Consider the following 22293-nt stretch of genomic DNA (forward strand, 5'->3'; position numbering starts at 1 on the left):
TAAGATAGTACCCCATCTTTGGTTAAGTCTGGCTGGAGTCAGCATGCAGGAATACTAGCAGAGGTCACAAGTGGCCAGTGAGGACAGGAGATCCCCACAGGCATCAGCTGGACCAAGCAGGGGTCAGGAATGGGGAAGGACTGTGCATTAATAATTTCTGACTCCGTTCTCATTCAGGATATGAATTCTTTTACTCACTTCTCATTCAGACATGATACGCAAATGCCTGGTTCAGTCACAAGATTCTGGTCTGGCTAAATATGTAATCAAGCAACAAACCTAAGTGATCCTGGGTCAGTTATGTATTTATTTACAAGCCTGAGTTATACAGAGAATCTGCCATCTTCTCTGATCACAATAGCTGGGGCTGAATCAGGCCAAAGCCAAGAGCTTCTTCCAGGTCTCTCGCACAGGTTCAGGGGCCCAAGCACTTGAGACACCTTTCACTTCTTTCCTAGGCACATTAGCATGGAGCTGGACTGGAAGCGGAGCAGTACATATGAGATGCCGACACTGCAGGCAGTGGCTTCACCTGCCATAATGCTGGCCAAGCAATGGGTTCCCATGAGAATGGAAAAGATGCAAGGCAAAACTGAGACTCCAGCTTCTGCCTGCTGCTCGCACATCTGCTCACATACATGCATGCACACACAAGCACAGGGGATCTCACATGAAATGAAAAAGAATGGCATGGGGCTCGGCGGCGTGGCCTAGTGGCTAAGGTCCTCGCCTTGATCCCATATGGCTGTTGGTTCTAATCCCGGCAGCTCCACTTCCTCTCTGTCTCTCCTCCTCTCAGTATATCTGACTTTGTAATAAAAATAAAATAAATCTTAAAAAAAAAAAAAAAAAAAAAAAAAAAAAAGAAAAAGAATGGCATTCCTACAACACCAAACAAATTACACTTTATATATGTTTGTGTTTTTATACCATAATTGGCTTGCGCATGTAGAAACACGTATATTTGCCGGAGAATCAGGTAATATAAATCCTCCTATCTGGAGAAACAAGTACGCAAGACTAACAAGAGAAAGCAGAGGCTTCTTCCTGTGTACCGCAGCACAGGGCTGGACTTCGAGAACCTTTCTTCTTTTTTTTTAAGATGTATTTATTATTTTTATTGCAAAGTCAGATATACAGAGAGGAGAAGAGACAGAGAGGAAGATCTTCTGTCCGATGATTCACTCCCCAAGTGACCACAATGGCCGGTGACGTGCAAATCCGAAGCCAGGAACCTGAAACTTCCTCCGGGGCTCCCATGCAGATGCAGGGTTCCAAGGCTTTAGGCCGTCCTCGCCTGCTTTCCCAGACCACAAGCAGGGAGCTGGATGGGAAGTGGAGTTGCCGGGATTAAAACCGGTGCCCATATAGGATCCCAGCATGTTCAAGGCGAGGACTTTAGCCGCTAGGCCATGCTGCCGGGCCTGACTTTGAGAGCCTTTCAAGACAAGCAGTCAGGCCCTGGCTGAATTCTCCGTCCGTGAGTGCCTTAACACAACCTGCAGCTGCCTAGGACTAACCAGGTCCCAAAGCGCCCTGTGACCTCAGAGTCATCTGTTCCTTTCTCCTTCTACTTCAGTGGGGGCTTCACTTCAGTAGCAGAGTCAACGAAAATACTTCATAGCAAGGTAAGATGCCAACATCAGGTAGCCAACCACCCTTTCAGACATTTGTATTTTAACGCACAAAGCTTAAAATCTCAAGTCAATCTCTTAAATGGAAATGGCTTCAGGAAAAATAATACGAAAGTATAAAATAAAAATCAGGCCATAGACACGTGTTGGGAGGTGGAGTAAATGTTTTATCTTAAGCTTTTGTACAGCTCCTTTGGGTCCTGTCTGCCTTCAAAGGCTCAAGGCTTTCTGTATTTATCTAGTGCTCCATCTAGAATTTTCTTTATAAGACCAGTGGTTACAAAGATCACACCTCTCTCACTCACCCACTGAGAGAAGAGTTTCAGGAGGACAGGAGACAGCTTATCACAGAGAAAAAACAGCTCACCAGGGAGTAAAGCCACAAGCAGGAAGCTCCAACTTAGGACGAGCACATTACTGTCCATAATATAAAATAAGATATTATGTAATAAAAATACACAATAAAATATTGCCAGAAACTCTGAACAAAACGAAGCTTGACAATTCTTTCAAGTAAACAGACTATAATAGGGCCATGGCTGTTAGCCAAATTCCATCAATTTTTTTTAATTCTCTTTGATTTTTCCTCCTGGTCTTCTTTTGTCCTTTCTGCAGGTCGCTTCTTCAACCCCTTCATTTTCCTGGTTTGTAGTTTGCTTAGATCTTGCTTCTGCATATGAATCTTCCCATAAGTTGTACCAAAAGTGTCATGGGAGATATTTTTCTTCTTCTTTGGCTAAGAAATAAGAATACGCATACATGTAGATATGCATGTACATGTACATTTAATAAGCTTCTATTATGAAGTAGAAAAAGCCCAGTCTATAGCAACTGTGTTCGTAATAATTTCCATCAGAGAGCAACCCTTCAAAGTCAAAGATTAAATTAAGGTGCTTCGATAAGTTCATGGAAGATGGAATTCAAACTTATCTGCTTTACCAAGAACATTTCGAAGTGCCCTCATTCATCCCCATATACTTTCTTCTCAAGCCTAAGTGTGCTTTAAGTGTGCACCTCAGGATCTTGTTAGAATGCAGATTCTAAACAAGCAGTTTAAAGGGTGGGTAAGCTGTCAGGTCAACTGCCAGACACATTTTGAGAAGACTACAGACTATATACTACCAATGGCCAAGCTGAGAGAATTCCCACCCTGGCTTAAGAAATTGTCATGTCATTTCAATCTCTCCTGGCATTCTAGACAAACCTTTCCAATATAGAATATGCTAAATGCACATGTTGTTTATATACTCTGTGCTTTAACCCGGGCTCCACAATGCCCAGAGATGATTCTTCCTTCTGAAGATGGCAGTCTTGCCTATCAGAAAGCTCTCGGGCAAACTGGACACCTGTCTTCTGCAGTTCTTTTGATTACGCTGTGTGCTTGGCCTATTTGGTTCTTTCTCCTTTTCTTGATTCTGAAAGTCTAGTTTTATGTATTTCATGGGTCTCTTTAAGTATATCCCTCAATATAAATAACACAACTTCATTTCGCGAAAAAAAAAATACACTATACAAATAAATATGACTGCACACTGTGGCTTGTGTACCTTGAGAGCTTTGGGCATTTTCATAGATAATTTATAAAGGTCATCTGATGCCAAGTGTGTCCTCCTCAGAACCATATCCAGTGAGGGTCCCATCTCTTCCAGTTCAATCCGAGGCGTTCTGCAACCAGATTTCTTCAAGAGCAACCTTTGTGAAACAGGGGGGAAAGAAATGCTGCTTTGACCCTTGCCAAAATGTGTTTATTCAAGAGAACTATAGTTCTAGAATAATGCTTAGAAAACTAAGCTTTGACAATACTTAATAAATTTAGGACAAGGATAGCCTTTGGATTATATATTTTGAAAGCTCAGAGAGACACAGTGGCATAGCAGGTAAAGCTACCACCTGTCACGCTGGTATCCCTTATGAGAGATGGTTTATGTCCCAGTCGCTCCACTTCCAAACCAGTTCCCTGCTAATGCACTTGGGGAAAACAGCAGAGGATGGTTCAAGTGTGAACCCCTGCCACCCACATGGGAGACCTAGATGAAACTCCTGGCTTCAGTCTGGCCAAGCCCTGGCTGTTGCAGCCACCTGGAGTCAAACAGCACATGGTAGACCTCTTTGTCTCTTTCAGGCTTGTCTCCCTCTTTCTCTGTAACTATGACTCTCAAATAAATAAATAAAACAAAAATTAGAAACAAAGTATAAAACATTGTTGGAAAACAGTGAGATTTTTCTAGGTCCAGTGTGATGGCTCAGTGCCTAAATCCTAGACTTGCAAGCAATGGGATTCCATATGGGTACCAGTTCATGTTTCAGCTGTTCCACATCCCTTCCCATTTCCTGCTTGTGGCCTGCGAAAGCAGTCGAGGATGGTCCAAAGCCTTAGGACTCTGTACCCATGTGGGAGACCCAGTGGAAGCTCCTGGCTCCTGGCCTCGGATCGGCTCAGATCTGGCCACTGCACCCATTTGAACTAGCAGACAGAAGATCTTTCTCTGTCTGTCCTTCTCTCTGTAAATCTGCCTTCCCAATAAAAAAAAATAAATAAAAATAATATTTTTTCTCAAAAAAGAAATGGAACCTTTTGACTTGACTTTGTCACCCCACTTATAGATATCCACACATATGAAAATAATTGTACAGGTGGATGCATACTGCAGCAGGTTAGGACCCACATTCCATACTGCACCACTGGTTCAGTCCACTTTCGATCAAGCTTCCTGCTAATGCACCTGGGAAAGCAGCAGAAAATGGCTCAGGTGCTTGGGTCCCTGCCGTTCATGTGAATCTGCTAAATGAAGTTCCTGGGATCCAGCTACAGCCTGCCCAGTCATTTGGGGAAAGAACCAGAAGACGAACCATCTGTGTCATTCTGCCATCACAAAAATGAAGAAACCTGATCTTCAAAACAGTATTCTTCCATGATTAACGAAGTCCTAGGACTATAAAAGTTAAATGAATCCATCCAAATGAACCTTTCCCTACAGCACAGATACTGGCTGGTCTCTGTGGACTGCAGCAAACTGAAGACTCTGAGCAAAATCACAACTTTCCACTATGTGCGGGCTGCAGCTGGAAAGACTTGCAAACTCTTTTGGGAAAGACACCACTAGAACAATCAAAAGCAATGAAGATAACATTATTGTTCCAGCAGGCAGCAGGTCTTCACAGGGAGAAAAAGGGTTGACTGAATGACAGTGTTGGTAAAAGAGCAACCCTTTCACACAACTACAGAAGAGGGAGAGAAGCAGGAGGTAAGCAGAGAAAAGGTGAACAGAACACATAGGCTGGGAACAGACAGCAGCAGGTGCCAAGAAGCAAAACCAAGTGTGCATTAAGGCCCAGTAGCAGCTCTCTGGTCCCAGGCATGTCACACACACACAGTCAACCAAGACAGCCCACCACGAGAAACCCGTTTGCTGGTTACATGGAGAGTTCCACCCCGAACACTTTGTATTGGACATTCACTTATGCTTAACTGAACAAGGCAAAACTAACAGCCAAGAATCTATAAAGAACATTAGTGTCAAGCACCAAGATCCCAAATGGATGCTGGTTCATGTCCCAGCTGCTCCAATTCCCACCTAGCTTCTTGTTTGTAGCCTGGGAAGTCAGTGGAGTATGGCCCAAGGTCTTGGGACCCTGAACCCACGTGGAAGACCCAGAAGAGGCTTCCAGTTCCTGGCTTCAGATCGTTCAATGCTGGTCATCGCAGCCATTTGGGGAGTAAACCAGCAGACAGATCTTTCTCTTCGATACTCCCTCTCTGTATATCTGCCTCCCAATAAAATAAATGAATCTTAAAAAAAAAGATATCAAGGGTACTCCAGGTCAAACAAGTACAAACAAAAATGCAAAATGAATTGTTAGCAGAGCACAGGCAAGAGACAAACCCAAGGCCAGGGCGACCTAAATGAGCGCTGTGAGGCCACTCTCTATTAGTGAGGTTCCAAGAGAAGAGACTTGAGGGTGGCCCACTGTGAATCCTTTTTTAGAGGCTCAAGTTGGCTGGCTGAGGGCATCGTTCCTAGGAGCTAATTCAAGGCCTAAGAGGCCACAAATCACTGGACTCTGCTGGGTGCCTGTACTTCTACACCCATGTGCACATTTTCAGTACTTTCAGATAAATGACAAGCACAATAATGAACCATAAAGGTCTCCCACCAAGAAACCAAGAATGCAGGTCCGAATTTCAAATTTTTAATTAAAATATTTTCTGTTACTTAATGACTTTTTTCCCCTTCCATTTGAGACAGAGAGCAGGAGACAGACTGCAGGGGAGAGGGACGAATCGGTCTTCCATTTGTTGGGTCTCTCCCAAAAGTTCTGTAACAGTCACAGGTAGGCCATACTGAATCTAGGAGCCAGGAACTCAGTGTGGGCCCTCCCACGTGGATGGCAGCGACCCCAGCACTTGGGTCATCATCTGTTCTCTCCCAGGGTGCATGTTAATTATACACTGGACAGGAAGGAAAGTAGTCAGAACTCAAACCAGGCACTCCCAACATGGAACGTGATGACCCAACCACTACATCAAATGCCCACCCAAAGTGCTCATTTTCGGCTAAATGGAAAATTATGTCAATCCAAAACAGCTAATGGTATGTCTTTGTTGCCAAAATTTCTCTAATGCCCCTTTTTATTTATACAAATGTCTTCCTAATAAAGTAGTTTTTTGAGCGGTACCTATAATTAAGGTCATTTCCAAACAACCGCGTATAACCTGCTGTGTTGCAACTACATTGAAGAATTACATTGCAGTGCCACAGCTTGCACCTCACTGAGTATGCTTACGGGCAGAAGAAACGGATCCGAGAAGGACAGGCTCCCACTCTCAGTTCGCTGTGTGTGGTCCCTGCAGATAGGCTCATCGTCCTCTCCCTTTGTTAAACTTTTAACAGTGAAGTCTAAAAAGCCCAGATACTATCGTTGCTCTTACAGGTTTAAAATTACTTAGGAGAAAACACATATACACTGACTTATCAATGTTTTATCACATTATGACTGCCTTATTTCTCCCCATAAGAAAATAAACTGCCACTTTTCTTCCCTTATATATTAAGTATATGCTAAGGGTCTCGGCATTTAAATTTAGAAGGATTTAACAGTCCAAGTTACAAAGAGATGGGGAGACAGAGACAATTTTCCATCTGCTGGTTACTCCCTAAATGGCCACAATGGTAGACAGTGGGCCAGATCAAAGCCAGGAGCTTCTCTTCAGTTTCCCATATGGGTGCAGGAATCTAAGCACTTGGGCTATTTTCCGCTGTTCTCCCAGCCATCAGCACGGAGCTGGACTGGAAGCAGAGAAGCCAGGACATGAATTAGTGCCCATATGGGATGCGGGTATTGCACACAAGCAATGATTTTCTACTACGCCACAATACCAGCCCCAATGCTACATTCTTCAAGTTAATAAGTTTTTCTTCAATGATAAATCAAAGCTGCCAATCTTTCAACCTTTAAAAAAACAATCTGGGGAATGGTATTGTGGCACAGTAGGTTAAACTGCTACTTGGGACACTAGCATACCAGATTAGAGTACTGATTCATATCCAGTTACTCTACTTCTGATCAGCTCCCACCTCATGTGGAAGTCGTGGGCTCCTACCACCCTGTGGGAAACAGATGGAATTCCACTTTCCTAGCTTTAGCTCTGACCAGTTCTAGCTATTAACACCCATCTGAGGAATGAACCAGAAGATCACAGATCTTCTCTCACTTGTCGTTCTGCCTTTGGAAAAGCAACCTACTTATGCATCCTCACAGAGCAAATGCATTAACAGAGAATTTATAAATTATTTTTAGGACCACGTTAGGCAAAAATGAAGACACTAGTTGAAACACTGAGCTAAAAAAAGCAGCCAAAACTAATACTACCTCCTCCATCCTTACCCAACGTACTGGGTTTCTCTTTTAGAAACAGACCTTTCGGGCCCGGAAGCATGGCCTAGCGGCTAAAGTCCTTGCCTTGAATGCCCCAGGATCCCATATGCGCTCCAGTTCTAATCCCGGCAGCTCCACTTCCCATCCAGCTCCCTGCTTGTGGCCTGGGAAAGCAGGCGAGGACAGCCCAATGCTTTGGGACACTGCACCCACGTGGGAGACCTGGAAGAGGCTCCTGGTTCCCGGCTTCGGATTGGCGCAGCACTGGCCATTGTGGTCACTTGGGGAGTGAATCATCAGACGGAAGATCTTCCTCTCTGTCTCTCCTCCTCTCTGTATATCTAACTTTGTAATAAAAATAAACAAATCTTTAATCAAGAAAAGAAACTTCCAGGTTTCCCTGTCTCCAGCCAAACACCAACTGCCGTAAATGTATCCCACATGTCCAACAACTGACCTCAGACCCTAACCTGTCGTCTTTCCCCTGATATAGGATCTAAGTCAAACTCTCAGTGCCACAAGGTGGTGGGGGAGAAAGGGCAGTGACCCAGCATGGACCCCTGCCGCTTTCCTCTCCAGAGAGCCAAGGCGGACAGGCTGATGGGCAAACACCACAGACTCCAAAACCCTCTTTGCCCATTTCTTGAGAAACTCTCGCTCAGAAATGCCCTGATTTCCCCCCTGCCATACACCCCTCTGGCAGACCTTCTATGCTTTCATTAGGTAAACTCCTTCACTGCAAAGCTTGGGTTTGCTTTCAGAAGTACACTAACACTTCCGGTTTTGCCTCTTTCCCTCCATAACCAATGCCATGACAGAGGAATATGCGACAGGTTACTAAATTTTCTGCTTCCTACTAAGGGTCCTAACCATATAGTGAATAAAACTCTCCAGAGAAAACAAGTGGTCACTCACACTGCAGAAATGATTATGGGATGCACAGGAAGAGGTCACCAGCACTATGATTTATTCCCCCTAAAGGGCATGTCAGAGGTTCTATTAATATATAATTTCATGTTCAGTGTTTGTTTCATCCAAGAAGCCCGGAACTACTTTACAGGCCTTATTAAAATTCACAAATAATGTGTGTGAATATTAACTACTACCCTTTGCACGGTGCTCAAGGGCTAATTTGCAGGGAGAAAGAGGAAAAGGACCCCAAAGTGTAGCCTGTGAGATGCCTGAGGCACTGAGGGAGGGGAGCCTCACTTTTTTGGCACATTCTCACCCAACCCGCACCCCTCAGCAGGACCTCGGGTCTCTAAATGGTATCATTACACTTGGCAGAGGAAGAAATGGAGGACCTGCCCCCGTCAGGTGACTCAGTGCGGTTCACGGGCAGTCACTGGGCTCGGCAGTGAAGCTCATCCTGGAATGACCCCATCTTCCTCCTCACCATTCCCCGACGGCACAAGCCCCTTGGGGCTAAGCTGACCCCTCCAAGCAGCACTTCACTCTGAACTGCATCATACATAGCACACCTAGAGCATCTGTAGATTTAAATTCCTCATCAGAGTCACTGATTCAAAAACATTTGCTTCCATGACGTAAGATGCCTGGCTATTCTGAAGGTGACTTCAGGAAACAGTCATCAGTAGAAACATGCAGTCCTGTGGGGTTGTTGTTGCTCTGAACTCTGAATTGAACATTTCCACTGTTTTGTCACCTGGATGCCTTTCGGCACACTTTACACCAAGAGTTTCTGTGATATCATCTTATCTCAAGAGGCACAGTTATAGCTCCTTAATCAGCATAGCACCTGCCTGCCAGAACTGATACTATATTTACTTACTTTGAAGGATGGCAAAATGAAATCCAACCAATGATTCTTACTCCTTTCAGAGTTCACTGCTTAAATTTAGGGCTTTGAGCTTCGTGTTGGTTGGCTAACTGGTGACCTGCTGCCCTAAACCCAGTTACAGGCAATCAAACAATACAAATATCCCGTAACCAAAACACATAGAAATGGAAGTTTTCAGATTGCAGAGTTTTCCAGATTTAGTGCAGCTGCCTAGACATTACTGAGTAAATAACCCTGAAGCGGCAACTCAAAATGCTCCCAAATCCAAAATCTTTTTGAGCATCAAGTGAGTGGTTTGGAACACAGAGAATTTTGGATTAGGCATTCCACGTGTATACACAGACGACAGAGATACCTTACTGAGCTGCAGGTGCAGAGAGAGTGCCATCTGAGGTGCTCTGGGACCTGGGAGAGCAGGTTTTGGTGGCACAGGCTAGCAGGGCAGCCGACACAAGGACGGGTGCAGAGTTGCTACCATGCTGGGCTGCCAGCTCTAAAAAACACATTTGGGGCCAGACACCAGTTCTAGGTCTGAGCTCTGGAAAACAGTCCCAGCACAATGCCAACCTGGAAGACAGAACACAGCAAGCAAGGAAGCACACTTACTTATAGCTTCGGAAGTAAATCTTCCCGTTCAGGGCGGTGAAGTGCAAAACGTACTCCAATCCAGCCAGGCGAATGTTTGGGACCGTGGGGCCTCGGAAGAAATCTAAAAGCACACAGAAAGTTAAAAAAAGGAAAACAAAACAAAAGACAGACAGGTGGTGCAAGAAACGACACAACTCTGGCCATTACAGCAATTGTGAAGTGAACCAGCGCACGGGAGAGATCCCTCCCTCTCCATCTCTCTTTCTATAAAAGCTCACCTTTCAAATAATTAAATGAATGTTCAAAAAAATCCAATGTACAGGACAGGCAGGTGAACATGACACACTCTTATCAATTTTACCAGGAAATGGTATTCTGGTCCCAATCTGCAGCCACCTTGCCTTTTTTGTCCCTTTTCCTGTTAGTCCCTCAGACAGGAATTATTGTCAGGAGTACAGGGACACACACCTCCCACTGTGTGCTCCTCCTCTCTCACATTCCACACGTCAGCACTGCTATCTAGAACAGGCACAGGTGTGTGCACCCACACACAGCAGCCTTCCCACTCCCCCACGCAAAAACCCTCAGGAACATTTTAGAACCCAGATTGCTGATCTAAAGGACACCATTCAAATGTTTTCCAAAAATTTGCCCAAACATGACTCTCCTTCAGTGATCCCATTAATAAAGTCCATCTGTTATGATACACTTATATGGAAGAATGATATAGCTGTAATTGTTGAAGGACTACACTGTTTTTATAACACAGGAGAAAACAGTGAAGACAAAGAGGGTTTGGAAGGGTGCAAAAGGAAACCTGAGCCTAAGGAACTATATCATGAAACATGTAAGAAAAAGAAAGAAAAATAAATAAACAAAAAGCATTCTTGACATGCAAGTTCCAGGCTTCTGTGTTTTCCCCATATGCTTTCACGAAGAAAACAAAGGGAGAACATGTTAAGAACAAAATAAATATCAAGGAACTTACTCTTTAGCAATTCAAAATGTCAAAGGCAGTAAATATAAAAAAACTTGGAATGTGTATCCAACAGTGCTTCACAGTACTCCTCTAATTCTAACACTGTACCTAACTGCCAAAATGATACTCCACTCCGGTGTGCATTGGTGGATCACAAACATGCATAAGGAGAAGGCTTGAGGAGGCAGGGGTGCCAGGGTCCGTGCAGTAGGTGTGAATGACACAAAGGTGTGAAGAGAACAGCTCCCTGCATGGCAGGGCCCAGGGAGCTTCCAGCTACTTGGCAGGGCCTAGCGGATTCATCTCTGACCACCTTGACGCAGTTTTCACTCCCTTTCGCATGGGCACTCAACCACCCCACTAAGAACTTTGTATTGAGGCATTGTCTGCCCCCGTGAGATGGCTTTTACAACCAACATGAGCTTAAGAGTTAATGTTACTGATAATGTCCTCGTGAGTGGGCCTTTAACTGCACACAGGAGTACATTCAAGCCCATGCTGTTTCCAGACACCTTATTGTGTACCTACCCATTGCCATAAAATCTGGCCCGGACATTTAGCATGCTTCCTGGGAAATGGCTTGATAAGAATTTTACAAACTAATGGAAATGATGGGAGTATGGGTTAAGGCTGTCAGGACAAAAAATATAGCTACTGGGACCCTAAAAGCTATCTTGTTACTGGGACCCTAAAAGTTATCTTGTTACTGTGACCCTAAAGGCTATCATGTTACTGGGACCCTAAAGGCTATCCTGCTAAGGCAAAAAATATAGTTACTGTGACCTTAAGGGTTAGCCTGTCCTTGCAACTCTTTAGAACATAGAAACTGTAGTTGCTTTAGCTGCTTTCATAATTTCTAACTAGAGGAAATATAGGCTGATTTCACTAACATCACAAAGATACACTTTTGATTATTGTTTGATCACTTATGAGGTTGTAGAACCTGCAGTTGTAGAGGAACTTAATGTTTGAAACCTTTTGTCTTAGATCTTTGTTTTTTCTCTTTTGATGTATTTCTCCCATTAAGTGATGGATAAGTTGTAGAATAAGAATTGTAGTAAGAGTGTATTACTGAATAAGATGTGTTGTCTACTGAGAAATTCTTGGCTGCAACGTTGGAATGGATAATACCCTGTCTTGAGGTGAAACAATTTGTAGAACTGTCTTTGGAAACACTCACTTGTCAATTGCAGAATTGAAACTTAAATGGAGTAAACTTGGCTCATTGCTAATTATAATTCTTTCCGCCGTTATAACTCTTGCTTTACTTGTTCAGATAACAAACTGTGTGAGCTTGCTGACCTAATGGCCTTTAGTGCCAATGGCCCGTAATCCCCATAGACCAAGACCCCGGACTTACTAACCCATACATAATTCAAGGTAGGGGCCTGGTTGTCACAGGTGGCGCCAAGGTTAGAGCCCAGACCTGAGGAGAGCGGATGAAGACTGGCAAACCAAGATAAGCAAGGAATGTGGGACCCTTCCTCAATCATTTCTCAAGAAGTTGTAAATTGTGCCCCCCTGAAGCTATGTCAAAATGCCCCTAAAAGAAAACTTTGTACTGCTTCTGTATAAATAAAGCGGACAGCTTTCTTGCAATGTCCACAATCATCAAGGAATCCTAGTGGTCCGTCTCTCCTTTCTTTCTCTCTTCTCCTTTCTACGCCTATCTCACGCACCCTTCTCGAGCTCCGAACTCTCGGCTGGAGCTGGACTCCGGCACAGGGGTAGTGGGCAGCACCCAGCAATCCCAAGGCAGACGTCTAATAGTACAGTATAATCTGATTAGAAAGGCACATGATGGGCCCGGCAGCATGGCCTAGTAGCTAAAGTCCTCGCCTTGAAAGCCCCGGGATCCCATATGGGCGCCGATTCTAATTCCAGCTGCTCCACTTCCCATCCAGCTCCCTGCTTGTGGCCTGGGAAAGCAGTCGAGGACGGCCCAATGCATTGGGACACTGCACCCGCGTGGGAGACCCGGAAGAGGCTCCAGGTTCCCGGCTTCGGATCGGCACAGCACCGGCCCGTTGCGGCTCACTTGGGGAATGAATCATCGGACGGAAGATCTTCCTCTCTGTCTCTCCTCCTCTCTGTATATCTGGCTGTAATAAAATGAATAAATCTTAAAAAAAAAAAAAAAAGGCACATGATATTGCCTACAAATGAATCCAGCTGGCAAAAATCCATTCCCTTACACAGGATGTACCAGGGCAGCAACTGTGTACAATGCACTGTGCTGGGTGTAATAGTGATAAAAAGATAACAACATACAGCCTTTTCCTCCCATGGGCCCAGTTTTCTAGACAGACTAGATATGAATACCAGCAACTGTAATTTAAGGCCGCACACAAAATACAATGTTCCAAAAATCCTAACCAGATACAGATGATTTCTGGTTTGCAAAGACTTTATAGAAATGGCAACTGCAAGCCTAGAGTGATGGCTCAGCAGCTGAATCCTCAGCTAAACCCTCAGTAGATAAATCTGCCAGGATCCCGTATAAGTACCAGTTGGTGTCCCGGCTGTTCCACTTCCCATCCAGCTCCCTGCCTGTGGCCTGGGAAAGCAGTGGAGGATGGCTCAGAGCCTTGGGACCCTGAACCCATGTGGAAGATCCAGAGGTGGCTCCTGATTCCTGGCTTCAGATCGGCTCAGCTGTGGCTGTTACAGCCACTTGGGAAGGGAAGCTCTTTCTGCATCTCCTTCTCTGTAAATCTGCATTTCAAAAAAAAAGGGGGGGTGCATTTGCATTGCAAAGGATTTGACAAGTGAAAGGGCAACAAGCATTCTAGGCTAAGGCCAACAAGAATTAAATAAGACTGCCATGTTAGAGGGAGTGACCAGCATCTACAAAACAGAAAATGGGATAGAGGCATGGCTGTAAAAGCTGGAAAAGATATCAAAGTTCCATTCTGTTCTCATGCTTTTACAAAGCAACAAAAGAACATCCAAGTAAAGATTTCCAATCAGCACTGGCATGTAGATTCAGAGTCCTAAAATATGTCAGTACTATTAAAGGACAGTACTATTTTTTTTAAAAGATTTATTTATTTTATTGGAAAGGCAGATATACAGAGAGGAAGAGAGACAGAGAGGAAGATCTTCCGTCCGATGATTTATTCCCCAAGTGACCACGACGGCCGGTGCTGTGCCGATCTGAACCCAGGAGCCAGGAACTTCTTTCCGGGTCTCCTATGCGGATGCAAGGTCCCAAAGCTTTGGGCCGTCCTCGACTACTTTCCCAGGCCACAAGCAGGGAGCTGGATGGGAAGTGGAGCTTTCAGGATTCGAACCAGCGCCCATATGGGATCCCGGCGTGTTCAAGGCGAGGACCTTAACCATTACGCTATCACACCGGGCCCACGACAGTACTATTAAACGGCACTTTTCAAAGAAAGGCTATCAAAACAAAAAAGTACTCAACGTAACAGGAGACTGGGACATTTATACAAGGACATTATACCCTTAAAACAAACAGTGTCTCCATATGGAACTATGGGGTGACCTCTAAAAGATAAATATCCCAACTAGAGAACCTTACGCTCAGTGAAGCAAGCCAATCCCAAAAGGACAACAGGGATGGGGGGAGAGGATGGGGAGAGACGGGAAAATCTCTGAGCCTATGGAACTCTATAATGAAAAATAAAAATTAAACAACCACACTGAGCTCTGACCAAAAAAAAAAAAAAGTGTTTGCTTAAATAAAAAAAAAAAAAAAAAAAGAAGTCTTACCCAACCAGAATCTGGATGGCAAAACTTTCACAAAATGTTGGTGAGGACGTGGCAAACAGAGGTCCTAGGGCACTGCTAATGGAACTAGAGCTTGCCGCACCACTCTGGAGAGCAAACTGGTTATGCACAGGGGAGTATTTCCAGACTCGGCAATTCTCCTTCCGAAAACGCAAAGGGACCCCCTAAGGTTTAAGTGTAAAGAACTACAAGCAGTTCAGGCGTCCACGCAGGGAAACGGCTCACAAGACACAGTGGATGCAGGTTGTGAGGCAATGGCTCCAATCCCACGCATCCTCAAAACACAGCACTGAGGGAAACACAGTAGGACCAGTGAGACCTACAGAAATTCAAGATGGACACAAGGCTCCTGGGCAGATCAACTTCTGCCCAGTGGTTAAGATGCAGGTGGCCAATGCTGTGGCGCCTGGGGGAGGGGCCTGGCCCTGGCTCCTGACCAGTTTCCTGTAAACACGGATGAGAGCTCCTTGCTTTTCAAACCGTTCAACAAAAAAAAAAAAAAAAAAGAAAAAGAAAAAGAAGAAAAAAGAAAAGAAAAGAAAAAAGTAAGGTGAATCAAGGACAAGTCTGAGGTTTTGAACTGGACTGATGGGGACGATGATTATCACTGCCAGGAAGGACGTCAACCCTTGATAACTTGTTCTTTCTCTACTGATCTACTGCTTCCTTCGAATATGCAACATTGACCAATGAACTCTGTAAAGTCCCCTTTGGTCAGCCCTGAGAAGCCGTCTTCCTCTTATGCTGCATGACCTATCTCACTGTGTTCCTCTCCGGCTGTCCTGCTTCTCTCTACAGACTTCCTGGGTTTCCTTCCCTGCTCTGCCTCACTGCACTCTGTGGTCATTCCTGCCATCTAGTGGAAGCAGGGGAAAAAAAAAGAAAGCAGCCTAACAAAATCTATTCAGATGACGCAAAACAAAGCACTCTCCCTTAGAACAAATTTCAAATGCTGATCTCACTAACAATAAATCTCTAGAAGAACCAGGGAAGAAAAGTCAGGAAGTCTGGGTCAAACAAGTAATACAAAGCTGGGCTAACAATGTAACTGCAAAAATACCCCCGACTTATATTGAAAGAACAGCCACTGCCTCTCAGGGATGCATTTCAGTTCCTGGAAAACATGGGTCAGAACCTATGGACAAAGCTGAGGGCTGCAGCGCCTGGGCACATTGTCATTATTTTTTTTTTATTTTATTTCGAATACTGTTTATATAGTTGAGGGATGCATGCCCATATAACAATGCCTTTAATTCAACAGAAACATGTAGGCATGGGGCCAGAGCTGTGGCTTAGTAGGTATGCCATCAGCATCCCAAGTTTCAGTCCTAGCTACTACACTGTGATCTAGTTCCCGAAGCTAATGCACCAGGGAAACCAATAGAAGGCAGCCTGGGTGCTCGGGTCCCTCCCTGCACCCACATGGAAGACGTGGAAGAAGCTCCGATTCCCCTGCTTCGGTCTGGTAGAAACTCAGCCACTGCGGCCATTTGAGGAGTCAGCAAACAAAAGAACTTCCTGACACACACAAGCATGTGCACACTTTCTTGCTCTCTTTATCTCTCCTTCTCAGGAGCTCTGCCTTTCAAACACGTAAGTGTTTAGGTACTGTCCTACTGTTGGTGCAAGGAAAGAATAGTCAAAAGGAAATAAAAAGGAAAAGGGAAAGAAAAGTTGCACACCTAGAACAAACTGGTAAAATGGCCTGAGTGACCTTGTATATAGTAAATATTATACTTACCAATAAGAAGACTTTTTAGTCTTCTATAGTCCTCCGTTACATCAAAATCATCACCAGCAAATATCAACATGGGCTTTGTGCCCTCAGGACATTTACTATTCTATGAAACAAACAAAACAATTATTTAAATACCAAAATCTAAACAGTTTTACATGCTGACTTTAAAGTATTCAGGGAGGGCATGGTGTGGCGGTCTAGCAGTTAAAGTCCTCGCCTTGAACACGCTGGGATCCCATATGGGCGCTGGTTCTAATCCTGGCAGCTCCATTTCCCATCCAGCTCCCATCCAGCTTGTTGCCTGAGAAAGCAGTTGAGGAAGGCCTAAAGCCTTGGGACCCTGCACCAGTGTGGGAGACATGGAGGAAGTTCCTGGCTCCTGGCTTCGGATCGGCCGTTGTGGTCACTTGGGGAGTGAATCATCAGATAGAAGATCTTCCTCTATCTCTCCTCCTCCCTGTATATCTGACTTTACAATAAAAATAAATGGAAAAAAAAAAGTTTTATTCACTTTCATTATTGAATAGGGAATCCAAAAAGATGTAATCTACATATTATCAATAGTCTATTATACAAAGAATAAAATTTAAAGCTACACTTAGAGACAGACATTTGGCACAAGGGGTAGGATATGACCTGCAACATCGGAATCCTTATGGAAGAACCTGGGTTCAAGTCTCAGCTGCACTCTGGCAGGTAGAAGGTGATGGTTCAAGTAACTGGGTCCCTGGCACCCTCAGGAAGTCCTGGAGGGAGTGCCTGGCTCCTGGACCAGCCCTGGCTACTGAAGGCATATAAGGAACGAATCAGCAGATGGGAGAACTCTTACACTGTCCCTCTGCCTCCACGTTAAAAACAAATTTAAAAGCTACACTTGCAAAAATCCACAAAACAAAACTCAGAAAAACAAAAAAGCGCTAACAGCCTGCCTCCAAGCACCAAAACAAGTTTATTTGCAGGGAAAGTACTTATGTGAAATGTATTTGAATTATTGGTCCCACCATGTTGTGCCTGCTATGCTACATAAAGGGTTTTCTTAATTTAATTTTACTTGAGAGGCAGACAGAGAAACACAGTTCCCTTGCTGATTTACTCCCTAAGAGAATTTGTAAATGACGGCTAACCTGGACATTTACATGGGGAGCAGTGTAACTACCTAAACGACAGAAAATATGGGCAAATCCTTACTCATGGAGCAGAAACTTTTTCTAAATGTATCCTGCTCAGTTCTGGATTTTCTATGCCAAGAAGAAAGTGGATTTGGTTGCCACCAAAGAGAAGATATTAGAACAGAAAAATGTTTGTAACCTGAAGAACTGATAGGAGGTAAATGGTTGTTGGTTTGAGCTACTAATTAATTTCGCTGAAAAATAATCAAATCAAGCAAACAAAATAAGACCAAATACGGCAACGACATACAGGGCAGAAAAACAGCCTGCTGTTTCCCTGCTCCCCAGGACGCTCTGGTTGACTTTCTCTGCTCTCAACACCCCAAACCAAACATGTGCACTCAGAAGATGGTAATGTGCCCAACAGACCGTCCAGATCCAAAACTCTTCCCCGACTGGCGCTCTCTGTGCCTGCCTGACCTGAGGGCTGTGGGGGCCCATATGTATAGTAGGTAGGACAAAGTAGGGCAACATCAACAAATCATCCTGAGCACAGTGCATAACAACTAAAAATACATCTTCCATTAAAAAAAACTGAACTATGATATAACATACTAAAAACATTGTACTTAGCAAGTCCTTGAAACACCCCTTTGAGAGCTATCAAGCAAAGGAAATAACTCTTAAAAATTATATCACATCCAGAAATTTTTCAAGTAAAGTACCCTGTTTACAATGTAAATGTAATCATCTTGGCTCAGAAATGGTTATTTCACGCCTGTTTTGCTCATGTGTGGTCATACCAGAAAACAGGCTTCTGGGGCAGGCTTTTGGCATGGTAGACACACTGCTCAAGACCTCAAAGGGCTAGTGCTGTGGAGAATCAGCTTAAGCCTCACCAGTTGCTCCACTTATGAACCAACTTCCTGCTAATAGTCTGGGAAAACAGAAGATGGCCCAAATGTTTGGGCCTGTAAACCCATGTTGGAGACCCAAAAAAAGCTTCTGGCTCTTGGCTTTGGATAGGACTAACTCAGGACAAATGCAGCCATTTGGAAAGTGAACCAGTAGATGGCAAATCGGTCTGTCCTCCTCTCTTTCTCTTTTGTAATAAAATAAAAATAAATAAAGCCTTTAAAAACTAACAAAAAAAGACAAGATTCCATATTGGCGTGCCTAAATTCAAGTCTGAGCTGGACTTCCAAGTCTATCTTGCTGTTAACATCCACCCTGAGGGCCCAGCGGCGTGGCCTAGCGGCTAAAGTCCTCGCCTTGAACGCCCCGGGATCCCATATGGGCGCCGGTTCTAGTCCCGGAGGCTCCACTTCCCATCCAGCTCCCTGCTTGTGGCCTGGGAAAGCAGTTGAGGACGGCCCAATGCATTGGGACACTGCACCCGCGTGGGAAACCCGGAAGAGGTTCCAGGTTCCCGGCTTCGGATCGGCGCGCACCGGCCCGTTGCGGCTCACTTGGGGAGTGAATCATCGGACGGAAGATCTTCCTCTCTGTCTCTCCTCTGTATATATCTGGCTGTAATAAAATGAATAAATCTTTAAAAAAAAAAAAAAAAAAAAAAAAAAAAAAAAAAAAAAACATCCACCCTGAGAGGTAGCAGGTGAGGGTTCAAGTCCTTGGGTTCCTGCCACCCAGGTGGGAGAGGTGCCAGCCTGAGTTCCTTGCTCTTAGCCTCAGCCTGGCCAACACAGGCCCCTTAGAGGCACCTGGGGAGCGAAGCAATGCTTGGGAGATTTGTAGGTCTAGTTTTTTATTTTTTAATTTTATGATACAGTTTTTCATAGGCTCTGGATTTCCCTTGCCCCCTCCCTAAGTTCTCTCCCCCACGAATGATTTTCCCTATATTATTACAATAGTACAGTCCTTCAGTCCTAAGTCTATCATTCCGCTATTCAAGTGTATCCTGACATTGCTATTACAGACAATGGCAGACAGTCCAGCATCCTATTGTCAAGACATTCCAAGAGTTTCATCAGGAGTGCATCTTTGCTTTGGAAGTAGAGATGCATACTGCATTGTATCTCCACATCTGGATATGGCAGCTCTATTATACAATTACTTTTTTTTTTTTTTTTAAAGATTTTATTATTACTGAAAAGCCGGATATACAGAGAGGAGGAGAGACAGAGAGGAAGATCTTCCATCCGATGTTTCACTCCCCAAGTGAGCCGCAACGGGCCGGTACGCGCCAAACCGATGCCGGGACCAGGAACCTCTTCCAGGTCTCCCACGCAGGTGCAGGGTCCCAAAGCTTTGGGCCGTGCTCAACTGCTTTCCCAGGCCACAAGCAGGGAGCTAGATGGGAAGTGGAGCTGCCGGGATTAGAACCGGCGCCCATATGGGATCCCGGGGCTGTCAAGGCGAGGACTTTAGCCGCTAGGCCACGCCGCCGGGCCCAATTACACAATTACTATATATTCCTTTAAATAAAAAACCATAAAGTAAAATCAACAACAGGAATAAAGTTAAAAATATTTACAACACCATGGAATTTAAATAACATATTATCAAATAACCAATGTGTCAATGAAGAAATAAAACAGAAAACAAAACGCCTTCTTGAGAAAATGGTGTTACTATATGATCAATGAGTCAATGAAGAATTTAAAAAAAGAAAAAACTATTTTGAAGAAGTAAAAAACAAAAAATATCAAAAATATCAAAAACATCATGGGTTGTAGCAAAAACAATCCCATCTTTTATTTTTTTAAAGATTTTTCTTTTTATTTTTATTACAAAGTCAGATATACAGAGAGGAGAGACAGAGAGGAAGATCTTCTGTCCGATGTTTCACTCCCCAAGTGAGCCGCAACGGCCGGTTCTGCGCCGATCCAAAGCCGGGAACCTGGAGCCTCTTCCGGGTCTCCCACAAGGGTGCAGTATCTCAAAGCTTTGGGCCGTCCTCAACCACTTTCCCAGGCCACAAGCAGAGAGCTGATGGGAAGTGGAGCTGCCGGGATTAGAACCGGCGCCCATATGGGAAGACCAGCATTCAAGGCGAGGACTTTAGCCGCTAGGCCACGCTGTGGGCCCCCATATTTTAAAAATAAATAAATAAAGGGGTGTGGATGTGGCGAGACAGCACAGCAAGCTAATCCTACACACACATACAGCTGGAAATGATGTAACCTAAAAGGCCAAGACGAGCCTCCTGCCCAGGTGGTTTGCCTCTATATTCAACGTGAGGCCACTGCTCTGCCCTGTCCCCAGTCAAGGGGGTTAATGACTACATGGGACCCGGCAAGACCCTTATTTCAAGGCTATAAGATAAAGATACTTTCATTAATAAACCTGGAAGGAATACCCTATTTTTAGAGGAAAACTGGGAAAGGTGGTGATTACATACCTGCTACAATTTAACACAACTATATCCTAAGCCTGAAAACCCCATAAAAACAAGTAAGCACAGCAGTTCAGAGTGCTACATCCCACATTGGAGTCTCTGTGTTCAAGCCCTGGCTCTACACTCAATTCCAGCCTCCTGCTGATGACTAACCCAGGTGGGCAACATGTGATGACAAGTCACCAGCTTGGGTCCTGGCCATGCACATCACAGACCTGGATTGAGTTTTTGGTTGGTGAATATCTGGAGAGTGAACTAGCTAATGGGAATTCTAAAGCTACATAAACAACAACAACAAAAACAAAACACTGAAAAACCCATACACTAGGGACTAGCTCGGTGGCCTGCAAGTTAAGCCTCCGCCTGCAGTGCCAGTATTGCCATATGAGCACTGGCTCAAGTTCTGGCTGCTCCATTTCCAATCCAGCTCCCTGCTAATGGCCTGGGAAGACAGCAGAGGATGAGCAGAGTCCTTAGACTCCAACACCCACGTGGGAGACCAGTAAAAAGCTCCTGGCTCCCAGCTTCAAATCAGTGCAGCTCTGGCTGTTCAGGTAATGAACTAGAGATGGAAGATCTCTTTCTCTCTCTCTTTATGTCTCTGTAAACAATCCAAGTAAAATAAATAAATCTTTAGTAAAATACAATACAACAAACTGACAATAATTAGCCAACTTTCCATGTTATACTGTCTCTTAAAGCCCCTGAGTCCTCGTCTAGGTTACATTAGCTGCATGTGAATTCAGGTCACCAATGGAACCTCTCTGAGTGGCAATTTCTGAGTAATACAATGGGTACATCACTTCAGCCTCATCTGGCACAGCTAAGAGGTCCAGGTGAAACAATGCACCTGTGGGGACAGACTCAGCCAGAAACAGAGCTCAGATGAAACATGCTGAATCCGGTCCCAGACAGGCGGTAGGCCAGTCTTCCGTCTTTCTGAGCTAATCTTTACCACTGGGTACTACTTTCAATTCCATAATCCCATTTTAACAATGCAGATACAAAGATGGAAGTCCTCAAGGAAGGCGGAGTCAGCAATTAGCAATTCTACTGTTAAAATTCTGTAGGCTCGGGCCCGGCAGCGTGGCCTAGCGGCTAAAGTCCTTTGCCTTGAAAGCCACAGGATCCCATATGGGCGCCGGTTCTAGTCCCGGCAGCTCCACTTCCCATCCAGCTCCCTGCTTGTGGCCTGGGAAAGCAGTCGAGGACGGCCCAAAGCTTTTGGGACCCTGCACCTGCGTGGGAGACCTGGAAGTGGTTCCTGGTTCCCGGCATCGGATTGGCGCGTACTGGCCCGTTGCGGCTCACTTGGGGAGTGAAACATTGGATGGAAGATCTTCCTCTCTGTATATCCGGCTTTCCAATAATAATAAAATCTTTAAAAAAAAAAAAATTCTGTAGGCTCATGCAGATTATCCTGGAGTGAAAGCAGGGATCAATCCAACAATTCTGGTAT

At 44.6% G+C, this 22293-nt stretch overlaps 1 protein-coding gene across 1 annotated transcript in view; it reads right to left on the bottom strand.

The window, feature by feature from the left end:
* Positions 1 to 1780: 1780 nt before the first annotated feature.
* The window catches only part of RPF2 (ribosome production factor 2 homolog), a 37809-nt gene continuing 17296 nt past the window's right edge, over positions 1781 to 22293 (bottom strand). The window contains exons 7-10 of the mRNA XM_058658856.1: positions 16371 to 16470; positions 9919 to 10021; positions 3182 to 3326; positions 1781 to 2370 (exon numbers count right to left, since the gene is read on the bottom strand). Coding sequence (XP_058514839.1) covers positions 2191 to 2370; positions 3182 to 3326; positions 9919 to 10021; positions 16371 to 16470 — 528 coding nt within the window. The 3' untranslated portion in view covers positions 1781 to 2190. The remainder of the gene's footprint in view (positions 2371 to 3181; positions 3327 to 9918; positions 10022 to 16370; positions 16471 to 22293) is intronic.

Source organism: Ochotona princeps, chromosome 1, assembly GCF_030435755.1.
Source record: "Ochotona princeps isolate mOchPri1 chromosome 1, mOchPri1.hap1, whole genome shotgun sequence".
Lineage (NCBI taxonomy): Eukaryota > Metazoa > Chordata > Mammalia > Lagomorpha > Ochotonidae > Ochotona > Ochotona princeps.